General features: G+C 47.8%; 1 protein-coding gene across 1 annotated transcript in view; it reads right to left on the bottom strand.

The window, feature by feature from the left end:
* LOC309564365 (uncharacterized protein) overlaps positions 1–12,510 on the bottom strand; it is a 175,290-nt gene that overhangs the window by 19,777 nt on the left and 143,003 nt on the right. The window contains exon 22 of the mRNA XM_082268992.1: positions 6,115–6,278. Coding sequence (XP_082125118.1) covers positions 6,115–6,278 — 164 coding nt within the window. The remainder of the gene's footprint in view (positions 1–6,114; positions 6,279–12,510) is intronic.

The following is a 12,510-nucleotide window of genomic DNA, read 5'->3' as shown; positions in this document are numbered from 1 at the left end:
GTATTATGCAGTCCTGTGCCCAGCGCTCTGTGTATTATGCAGTCCTGTGCCCAGCGCTCTGTGTATTATGTAGTCCTGTACCCAGCGCTCTGTGTGTTATGCAGTCCTGTGCCCAGCGCTCTGTGTATTATGTAGTCCTGTACCCAGCGCTCTGTGTATTATACAGTCCTGTGCCCAGCGCTCTGTGTATTATGCAGTCCTGTGCCCAGCGCTCTGTGTATTATGTAGTCCTGTGCCCAGCACTCTGTGCATTATGTAGTCCTGTGCCCAGCGCTCTGTGTATTATGCAGTCCTGTACCCAGCGCTCTGTGTATTATGCAGTCCTTTACCCAGCACTCTGTGTATTATGTAGTCCTGTGCCCAGCGCTCTGTGTATTATGCAGTCCTGTGCCCAGCGCTCTGTGTATTATGCAGTCCTGTGCCCAGCACTCTGTGTATTATGCAGTCCTGTACCCAGCGCTCTGTGTATTATGTAGTCCTGTACCCAGCGCTCTGTGTATTATGCAGTCCTGTGCCCAGCGCTCTGTGTATTATGCAGTCCTGTGCCCAGCGCTCTGTGTATTATGTAGTCCTGTACCCAGCGCTCTGTGTATTATGCAGTCCTGTACCCAGCACTCTGTGCATTATGTAGTCCTGTGCCCAGCGCTCTGTGCATTATGCAGTCCTGTGCCCAGCGCTCTGTGTATTATGCAGTCCTGTACCCAGCGCTCTGTGCATTATGCAGTCCTGTGCCCAGCGCTCTGTGCATTATGCAGTCCTGTGCCCAGCGCTTTGTGTATTATGCAGTCCTGTGCCCAGCGCTCTGTGTATTATGCAGTCCTGTGCCCAGTGCTCTGTGTATTATGCAGTCCTGTACCCAGCGCTCTGTGCATTATGCAGTCCTGTGCCCAGCGCTCTGTGTATTATGCAGTCCTGTGCCCAGCGCTATGTGCATTATGTAGTCCTGTACCCAGTGCTCTGTGTATTATGCAGTCCTGTGCCCAGTGCTCTGTGTATTATGCAGTCCTGTGCCCAGCGCTTTGTGTATTATGTAGTTCTGTACCCAGTGCTCTGTGTATTATGCAGTCCTGTGCCCAGCGCTCTGTGTATTATGTAGTCCTGTGCCCAGCGCTCTGTGCATTATGCAGTCCTGTGCCCAGCGCTCTGTGTATTATGTAGTCCTGTGCCCAGCGCTCTGTGCATTATGCAGTCCTGTGCCCAGCGCTCTGTGTATTATGCAGTCCTGTACCCAGCGCTCTGTGCATTATGCAGTCCTGTGCCCAGTGCTCTGTGTATTATGCAGTCCTGTGCCATTTGCCAATAGAAAAAAAATGTCCCCCGGTTTCATTAAAAAAATAAATAAAATCTGGTCACCTTAAGCTACAGTATTTGTAGCTGCTTACTTTTATTTTTTTTCCACAGCTGGAACACCGCTGTGAGCACAGTCTGATATCAGTAATAATTAAAAATAATGAAAATAAATAAATATATACTGTACTGTATATAAAATTACTATTATTAGGACACTTCCGCCCTGTGACATCACTTCCGCCCTGTGCGTTCCAAAACAGCCCAGCTACTTCCCGGTTGCTATAGTGACGCCCAGCTGTTTAGACCAGCCACTGCCGTGAAGTTGCGCCTTTCGGCCAGCAGATGGCGCAGGTCGGCGTTCTCTGCAGGAGCAGCTCAGCTAGTACAGGCCACGGAAGTAAAAGTAAGTCGCACACTTCCGGTCTTAAAGGGCTACAGGGGTAGGAAGCTGGTGAGTGCAGTGCAGGTGCAATTCTTGTGGGCTGCTAAATATGAACAAGGAGGTGATTATTTTACCGGGGAGGGGGGTGGGTTGGAGAGCTATATGTTCATTTATCATAGCAGGTCAATGGGGACCTCTGTTGCCCATAGCAACCACTGACACCCCAATATAAAGAGCTCTGGGTAATGACAGTACTCTCAGGCTTATTTAAAGGGCCCTGTAACCCTGGGCAACCAATCTGATCTCTGTGTACAGCAGCTGTAGTGCAAGAAAATGAATTCTGATTGGTTGTTGTCACCAGAACCTGGGTAGCTTTCCTACTATGACGTATCGCCGGTGAAGACTCATCGCCGCCTGTCCCTGACTCTAAAGAGCTGTCCATAGGGGGCGCTTTAATAAAATCTCAGAGACGGCATCGTTGCCACCCTGCCCTGTTGCTAGGACGTTGCTAGGACACTCCCAGCTGATTCAAACCCCCTCACATACATTGTATTGGGACCCGGCCTCTACACACACATGAAGTCCAAAGCTGGGTTCCGGCCTGGTGGAAAAAAATTAAAGTCATCAGCTACAAATCCTGTAGCTGCTGACATTTAATATAAGGACACTTACCCGCTCAGGGATCCCGTAAAGTCGGCACCCCAGCCAATTCGTCCATCGGCTCCGGGTGCAGGCGCCGGCATTCCTACTGCGCATGCGCAAGCCGCACTGCGCTTTCTGAATGGTCCCGCTGGCTTATGGGACCTGTATGTCTCCCAGAAGACAGCAAGGAGGAGGAGGAGGGGTCGTAAATTGCATAGATTGCCATTGCCAGGCGTGGGAGCAGGGACCTGGTTTTGACAGGTATTTGCTCCCCAAATGTGACAGCGGAGGGGGGAGGTAGCAAACAAGGTGAGCTTCCATTTTTCAGCGGAGCTCCGCTTTAATGGCATCCCAGTCTTAGTCCGTAGGGTTCAATATTGAGTTGGCCCACCCTTTGCAGCTATAACAGCTTCAACTCTTCTGGGAAGGCTGTCCACAAGGTTTAGGAGTGTCTATGGGATGTTTGACTATTCTTCCAGAAGGGCATTTGTGAGGTGAGGCACTGATGTTGGACGAGAAGGCCTGGCTCACAGCCTCTGCTCTAATTCATCTCAAAGGTGTTCTCTCGGGGTGAGGTCAGGACTCTGTGCAGGCCAGTCAACTTCCTCCACCCCCAAGCTCGCTCATCCATGTTTTTTTGGACCTTGCTTTGTGCACTGGTCCAAATTATTTGGTGGAGAGGGGATTATTGTGTGGGGTTGGGCTTGGCCCCTTGGTTCCAGTGAAGGGAACGCTTAAAGCGGAGTTCCACCCTGGGAAAGTTTTTTTTAATAAAAATACCCCCGGGACAGTCAGGGTTAGTGCATTCCACAATGGATAGCCTCTGATCTGTCCCGGGTTGCACTTACCTGCAAGAAGAAATACTTAGCTTGAAAAAGTATTGTCCAGCGCTGCCATCTCAGGTGTGGGCAGCTTGAAGCCAGCGCAATCCTCTTCTGCATCCTCTTCCGTCCTCTTCGGTCCCACGATGCACTGCATCGGCCCCGCTGTCACTTCCGGTGCCGCAGCGTTGTCCCTGCACAGCTTCTGGGCATGCCCAGAAGCTGTTTAGCAAGGTATGACGGCGCCTGCACCGGAACTGACGTCGGGGCCGGTGCAGGCGCATTGATTCCTGGGAGCGATGACGTTCAGCAACCAGGAATCATTGCAAGCCAGGAAGTGACGAATCGCCGCGGCCGCCGAAGGGAGGAAGAGGAAGTAAGGTAAGTATATTTTCTTCTAAACATGGTAACTAAAAAAAAAAAATTGCGATTATCCATTTGTTTTTCAGGTGACCCGGAGCGAGAAGATGGAGGTAAGTATAATTTTAGGGTGGAACTCCACTTTAAGGCATCTTTATGGACCTTGCTTTGTGCAGTGGTGCGCAGTCATGTTAGAACAGGAAGGGGCCATCCCCAAACTGTTCCTACAAAGTCGGGAGCATGAAATTGTCCAAAATGTCTTGGTATGCTGACGCCTTAAGAGTTCCCTTCACTGGAACTAAGGGGCCAAGCCCAACCGCTGAAAAACAACCACACACCATAATCCCCCCCCATTCACCAAATGGTTTGGACCAGTGCACAAAGCAAGGTCCAAAAAAACATGGATGAGCGAGCTTGGGGTGGAGGAACTTGACTGGCCTGCAGAGAATCCTGACCTCAACCCGACAGAACACCTTTAGGATGATTTAGAGTGAAGACCTTCTCGTCCAACATCAGTACCTGACCTCACAAATGTGCTGCCAGACAACCAACACCTTTTCCCAACAGATGGACAATGGCGTTCAGTGTTTATTTTTATCTGTTAGGTCCGGTCAGTCCTCGGCAGGGAACCCAGGACCTTACCACCGTGTCTCCTGCCCGATCCCTGATACCACAGAGAAGCCACTTCTGCCAACTGAGCTGCTGGCTGAGGAGGTAAGGCGGGGTTCTGAGAATAGGAGACAGTCTCCAGTAACAAACTTCCCATGATGGTGACTGTCTCCTTGTGTGTGTTGCCAGGTTAGGTGGTCTGAAAAGGCCATAGGGTATCATGATGGAGGAGCACCAGACCTACCCGTCTCAGGGTAAGAAGAGAAGAGACGCTGTTATAGAACAACTTCCACATGTTTATCGGGGAAGAGGTGACATTGGTGATGCTTGGGCCATTAGTCATGTAGCTTTCCCATTTCTAACAGTGTCGTCATTTATTTGCTGCTTGTAGTGTTAGGACCCTGGTGTCTCCAACTTCCATGCTATCCCTGCCCAATCTCATTTCCTAATTTGATTGACAGTCCCGGAGACTTATGTGATGTCCTGCCCCCCACCCCGTTTGGTTTGTCCCACTTCCACAATGATATCATACCTTGAGTACCGGGCCAGGGGCCTCCTGGTTTGTCCCACTCCCCCGATTACATCACACCTTGACTGAGAGGCCAGGGGCCCCCTGGTTTGTCCCACTTCCACAATTACATCATACCTTCACTAACAGGCCAGGGGCATCCTGGTTTGTCCCACTTCCACAATGACATCATACCTTGAGTAACAGGTCAAGGGCCTCTGGTTTGCCCCACTCCCACAATGACATCATACCTTGAGTAACAGGCCAAGGGCCTCTGGTTTGCCCCACTCCCACAATGACATCATACCTTGACTAACAGGCCAGGGGCCTCTTGGTTTGTCTGACTTCCAAAATTACATCATACCTTGACTAACAGGCCAGGGGCCTCCTGGTTTGTCCTGCTCCCACAATGACGTCATACCTTGACTGACAGGCCAAGGACCTCCTGGTTTGTCCCATTCTCACAATGATGTCATACCTTGATTGAAAGGCCAGGGGCCTCCTGGTTTGTTTGGCTTCCACAATGACATCATACCTTGGCTGAGAGGCCAGGGGGCTCCTGGTTTGTCCTGCTCCCACAATGACATCATACCTTGACTGACAGGCCCAGGGTCTCCTGGTTTGTCCCATTCCCACAATGATATCATACCTTGAGTACCGGGCCAGGGGCCTCCTGGTTTGTCCCACTTCCACAATGATATCATACCTTGAGTACCGGGCCAGGGGCCTCCTGGTTTGTCCCACTCCCACAATTACATCATACCTTAACTGACAGGCCAGGGGACTCCTGGTTTGTCCTGCTCCCACAATGATATCATGCCTTGAGTAACAGGCCAAGGGCCTCCTGTTTTGCCCCACTCCCCCGATGATGTCATACCTTGACTAACAGGCCAGGGGACTCCTGGTTTGTCCTGCTCCCACAATGATGTCATACCTTGATTGACAGGCCGGGGTCTCCTGGTTTTCCCATTCCCACAATGATGTCATACCTTGATTGAAAGGCCAGGGGCCTCCTGGTTTGTCCCACTCCCACAATGACATAATACCTTGACAGACAGGCCAGGGGCATCCTGGTTTGTCCCACTTTCACAATAATATCATACCTTGAGTACCGGGCCAGGGTCCTCCTGGTTTGTCCCACTCCCCCAATTACATCATACCTTAACTGACAGGCCAGGGGACTCCTGGTTTGTCCTGCTCCCACAATGATATCATGCCTTGAGTGACAGGCCAAGGCCCTCCTGGTTTGCCCCACTCCCCCGATGACGTCATACCTTGATTGACAGGCCAGGGGACTCCTGGTTTGTCCTGCTCCCACAATGACATCATACTGTGACTGACAAACCAGGGGCCTCCTGGTTTGTACCGCTCCCACAATGATGTCATACCTTGACTGACAGGCCAGGGGACTCCTGGTCTGTTCCGCTACCACAATGACATCATACTGTGACTGACATGCCGGGAGCCTCCTGGTTTGTTCTGCTCCTGCAATAACATCATACCTTGACTACCAGGCCAGGGGCCTCCTAGTTTGTCCCGCTCCTGCAATAACATCATATCTTGACTGGCAGTCCAGGGTACTTCTACTATATCCTGCCCCAAGAATGACATCATACTTTGACTGACAGGCCATGGTCTGTCATGACTACTGGAAATGATTGGCAGGCTATGTGAATAAGAAGCATGCAAAGAATTGGGCATAGTCAAAAGAGCATGACTTGTACACATAGTATCTGTCACAACCCAACCGCAATCCCACCCTCGTTCACACCCATGGCTGACTGCAGTTTTCCATTGCATGGGGCGAACTGTAGTTTTTCTATCAGCCCTATAGGGAAGTGTAGGTCAAAATTAGAAACCAGCCCTGAGTTCAGCTCTAAAAAATTGACAGGATTTCTGATCCTTACACACAATCTAAAAAATGTCTGGAGATGGGATGTAACTCTTGCTTCATTGTATTTGCAGATGGAGATGCCACCACCGCCGGGGATTGCCCAACAGTTCTTATTAAAGACAAGGGGAACTTTGTGTTAGATAAAGACAAGAGGAACTCTGTGTTAGATAAAGACAAGAGGAACTCTGTGTTAGATAAAGACAAGGGGAACTCTGTGTTAGATAAAGACAAGGGGAACTTTGTGTTAGATAAAGACAAGAGGAACTCTGTGTTAGATAAAGACAAGAGGAACTCTGTGTTAGATAAAGACAAGAGGAACTCTGTGTTAGATAAAGACAAGAGGAACTCTGTGGTGTTAGATGATAGACACTGTACAGATTTTACACTGTATACCTCCCCGCGTATTGAGGAGGAACCACAATGGCACGACAAATGCCGTCCACCCCACACCTTAGACTACATAACTGTTTCAATAAAAGAAGAGCCAGACTTATGTATGGAAAAAAGGTTACCTCCAGGGGATCCGCTAACACCAAAGGAAAGTCTTCCATACAAGGATCAGTCCACACCAACTGCTCAGATGCATTTTACATCTGATTTTGTTACAGAGGAACTATCAAAGGACGATGGAATTATTACAGTTCTCCTTAAGGAGGTTCCCCGCTCGCATGATGGGCAAAATGTCACCATCCCCAACCGTCATTCTACAAATGACCATCTCTCTGCAATTCAAACTAACTCGGCAAGTTTGCTGAATGAGATAGAAGTCGTCTACCAGAATCCCCCGAATTTCACAATTGGGGACATCGCCAACCTCACAAGATACTCCAGGACGCACTCCAAAAGGAAAACGATCCAGTGCTTGGTGTGCGGTAAGTATTTCCTGCGGACGGCCCATTTGGTGGCCCATGAGGTCACCCACCCGGAGAAGTGCACCGTTAGCTGTTCCAAATGCGGCCAGGTGTTCCCAAGCACCGCTGACCTTCTTGTCCACAAAAAGACCCACAAACCGGAGACGTTGTTCCTGTGTTTGGAGTGCGGTCGGTGTTACCGCTGCAGAGGTCAGCTAGTCCTGCATCAGAGGCGTCACCTCAGAGAGAAGTCCGTGACGAACACATAATGCAGTAGGGATGCACCGAAATGAAAATTTTGGGCCGAAACCAAAAATGCAGGATGCCCTTGGCCGAAAACCGAAAATGACTTTTTCCCCCAAATAATTTTAAATTAGATAGAAGAGGGGCATACACCAAACACAGGCAGCGACGTACACCTGCGCTGCCACCCTGTCGCAGTATATGTACTGTGACGGGTTGGCAAGAGGTTAATTTAATTACCAATGGTATTTGTATTATGCAGCATGAGGGGGTTAATGTATTGCCACTGCTGGTCACTCATCTATTAGTGACCGACCAGTGGCAGTTAATTAACCCCTTTGTGCTGCATTAGTGCAACCAGTATCAGTGTTAATTAACACTGGCTGCACTGATACTGGTTGCACTAATGCAGCACAAAGGGGTTAATTAACTGCCACTGGTTGGTCACTAATGCAGCAGTGACAATACATTAACCCCCTCATGCTGCATATTAGTAATACCAATGGTAAGCTCGCCTCAGCTCCCCCCCCCCCCCCCCCACTCAGCTCCTCCGGTGTCCATTATTCAAAAGTCGCGCCTCTGGCCGGCCGCCTGCCTCCCGGTGATGTCACTTCTACGATCTGTCCATGAATGAAGTGACACACCGGGCGGGAGGGCGGGCGAGCGGCCGCTAATAGATATAACTATGTGAGCCTTCACTTCCCTGTCAGCGGACGATGTGTATGAATGAACTGAAGTGACACACCGGGCGGGAGGGCGGGGGGAGTGGCCGCTAATAACTATGTGAGCCTTCACTTCCCTGTTAGGTGAGATACCCGCCTGATAGGGAAGTGAAGGTTCACATAGTTATAGTTATTAGCGGCCGCTCCCCCCGCCCGGAGTGTCAGTTCATTCAATGACATCGTCCGCTGACAGGGAATTGAAGTGAAGTGAAGGCTCACATAGTTACAGCTATTAGCGGCCGCTCTCCCGCCCGGTCTGTTAGTTCATTAATGCACAGATCGTTAATTTCGGCATTTTTAACCCATTTTCGGCCGAAATGGGATAGGCCCATTTTCAGCCGAAAATTTTGGTGGCCGAAATTTCGGTGCATCCCTATAATGCAGTATGGTTTCTCCATTAGTGGGGATGGTTCCTGGGGTTGTAGGCTCTTTTCCAATGACCAAGGCTGCTCGGGAATGGATCATTTGACCAGGATGTCCATTACTAATGATTGTCTTCCCCATTGCTCCTCCCTTTTTGGACATAAATCCGCCCTTTTGTACACATTGGTCATTTGTGATAATGAGTGTTAGGCGGTTGGGTTACCCATTGAATCATAACAGAGAAGGGCAGAGGTTGAATTTTGGTGGTTCCATCAAGGAGCATTCTGGTTGAAGTTACGTTTTACTTATTGGAAGGAGGATTTTCCATTTCATAACCACTTTCTGTCAAACTGCAGGGAACGTGTTATGCTTTTATATTAAAGTTATGGTTTTGTCTATCTTTGTTCATGTTTTTTTGGAAAAATAAAAGGCGTTTTAAAAAATATGAGCTTTATTTCTATTTATCTGGATAGATTTCTCAATTTGTCCTGGAATATTTCATATTTATTGATCACCAGAGGCCAGTTCTCCGCAAGAATAGTCCTCTAAAGCCCCGTACACACGTAGCGATTGTCGGCCGTAAACATTTCGGCCACCGTCCGATCGGCCGATTGTCGGCTTGTTAGTATGATGCTTCCGACAACCGACTGCGACTTTTCGGCCGAACAGAATCTGGTGTGCAGGCTTTAAAATTTTTGTTGGCCAACACCAGAACGGCAGATTGTTCCTCAGTCAGTACAGAATTCGTCTGACAAACAGCAGATGAGCAAGACTGGGCATGCTCAGAGAAGAAAAAACACACGGAAAGTTAACCATCACATGACATCACTTCTGCAGTCGGTTGTTGTTGGCTGACAAAATTCGTGTGCAGTCTTTAGCACTTTTCAACCTACAGCACCGGACAAAAGACGGCCGATCGTTCGGCCGACAATCTGTGCGTGTGTACGGGCCTTAAGGCTCCTTTCACACTATCCGTCCGTCAGACGGATTCCGTTTTTCTCAGCGGGGGATCGAGCCGCCGATCCCCCGCTGAGCAGGAGGATGACAGCTGTGTCTCCGCGCTGTGTGCAGAGACACAGCTGTCAGTTCCCCATACATCTCTATGGGGGAAATCGGATGGGAACAGACCGTCGGTCCATTTTCTTCCGATCCCATACGATCCGCTGGACGGATGGAAAATAGGGTTTCCATCCGTCCAGATTTGATGGATCGGATGTCAGCGGACATGTCTCCACTGACATCCGATCCCCCATAGAGACGGGAAAACCGTTCAGATCCGCCAAAAGGGGCCTAATGCGTGAAAGGGGCCTAATGCCTCGTACACACGCAACGATTATCGGCCGACCGATCATCCGACTTTTGTCCAGAGTGGTGTTTTGTTGGTTGGAATGTGCCTAGACTGCACACGAATTTTCTCAGCCAACAAAAACCAACTTCAGAAGTGATGTCATGTGATGGTTTACTTTCCGTGTTTTTTCTTCTCTGAGCATGCCCAGTCTTGCTCATCAGATTTTTGTCTGCCGAAATCTGTACTGACTGATGGAAAATCGGCCGTTCTGTTGACGGCCAACAAAAATTTTATAGCCTGCCAGATTTTTTTCGGCCGAAAAGTTGGAGTCGGTTGTCGGAAACATCATGCTAACAAGCCGAAAATCGGCCGATCGGACGTTGGCCGAAAATTCCCGTCCAATAATCGGTGCGTGTGTACGAGGCTTTACAGGGAGATCAGATTACACAGACAGCTGTTTGAATAATGATGGAAATACCACTTTATGGACTTATCTGCACAGACGATACCCAAATTACAAAAATTTCATAAAAAGTACTGTAAATGGGAATTTTATGGTATCTCAAAGGATAAATAAAAAATAATGGCATACATACTGTAGTCAAATGTTGAATAAAAAAAGATAAATTTAAAAAAAAAAAAAAAACATTTTATTTCAGACATTGTAAGATTAAACTTTTAAAAGTTTTTACACATGAAATTAGTTTGTTGTGTTATTTGTATTTTTTTTTTTTTTTGTATTAACCAATTCCATACCAGGGCTATTCTGGCACTCCTCTCCTACATGTAAAAATCATAATTTTTTTTGCTAGAACCCCCTAACATCATGAATTAAAAAAAAATATAAAAACACTAAAGTTAGTCTAATTTTTTTTGCAGAATGTGAAAGATGATGCTCCACTAAGTAAATAGATACCAAACATGTCATGCTTTAGAATTGCGCCAAAAACTTCGGTACTTAACCACTTACCGACCGCCGCACGAATACTATTTACTGCGGCGGTCAGCCGCTCCTGGGCAAACCGACATAGGACTACGTCGCTCGCCTAGGAGCCTGCAGGGGGCGGAGGCGCGCTCCTGCCCCCGCTCGTTTCCTGTCATCCCCACGCAAGTGACTGGCGGCTCCGATGTCCGCCGGTCACTCGCGATCTCCCGCTGGAGAGGGAGAAAGGCAGGCGGCTGATGTAAACAAAGCCATCTGTCATTTTCCCTGAAGTAACTGCAGAGATCAGACGATCCTGCTATGTAGGATCGTATGTCTCTGTGGTTACATCACAAGCCACGCCCTCCCACAGTTAGAATCACGCCCTAGGGATACATTTAACCCACTGATCACCAATAAAGTTAACCCCTTCCCTGCCAGTGTCATTTTTACAGTGACAGTGCATATTTTTAGCACTGATTACTGTAGGAATGTCACTGGTACTCCCAAAAGTGTCAAAAATGTCAGTCAAGGGTCCGATCTGTCCGCAGCAATGTTGCAGTCCTGCAAAAAAAAAAAAAAAAACGCAGATCGCCACCATTACTAGTTAAAAAAAAAAAACAATAAAAATAACAATATCCTGTAATTAGTAAACGCAATAACTTTTGCGCAAACTAATCAAAATTCGCTTATTGCAATTTTTTTTTACCAAAAATATGTAGCAGAAGACAAATTGGCCTAAAATGTTAAAAGATTTTGATTTTTCCTTTTTTTTTTTTTGAGAATTTCATATAAAAAAAATGCGAAAAACATTGTTATTTTTTCAAAATTGTCGCTCTTTTTTTGTTTATAGCGCAAAAAATAAAAATCGCACAGGTGATCAAATACCACCAAAAGAAAGCTCTGTTTGTGGGAAAAAAAGGACATCAATTTCATTCAGGTACAGCGTCACAGGACCGTGCAATTGTCCGTTAAAGTCACGCAGTGCTCAATCGCAAAATAGGGCCTGGTCTTTGAGCAGCCAAATCTTCCGGGGCTTAAGTGGTTAAAAATCTCTGTTAAAATGTTTGTACAGGTTACCTGTTTAGAGTTACAGAGGAGGTCTTGTTGTTTTCGCTCTAACGTTCGTGGTGATACCTCACATGTCTGGTTCGAACGCTGTTTATATACGTTGGCATGACTTACGTATGCATTTGTTTCTGCGTGCGAGCACACAGGGGCGGGGCACTTTCAATTTTTTTTTTTTTTGTTTATTTTATTTATTTTTTTTTACACTTTCCCTTCAAATTTTTTTTTTTCTGATCACTCTTAGTCCCGGTTCACACTGCCACGACTGCTCCATTCTGTGCAATGGAACCGTTCTAATCAGAGCAACTCAAGTCACTCCAACTTAGAGAAAGGTTCCTGCACTACTTTGGGGCGACATCGGAGCGGCTTGCATTGACTTCTATTATAGAAGCCGTTTGCAAGCCGCGATGAAGTCGTGCTGCACGGGGCGGCTCAAAGTCGGGGAGACTTTGAGTCGCCCCAGTGTGAACCGGCTCTTATTCCTATTAGAAGGAACGTAAACATCCCTTGTAATAGGAATCGGACATGACAGGTCCGCTTTATGGAG

This window comes from Pelophylax lessonae (assembly GCF_965119305.1).
Source record: "Pelophylax lessonae genome assembly, chromosome: 9".
NCBI classification, from domain to species: domain Eukaryota; kingdom Metazoa; phylum Chordata; class Amphibia; order Anura; family Ranidae; genus Pelophylax; species Pelophylax lessonae.
This window is presented reverse-complemented; position numbering and strand designations above follow the sequence as displayed.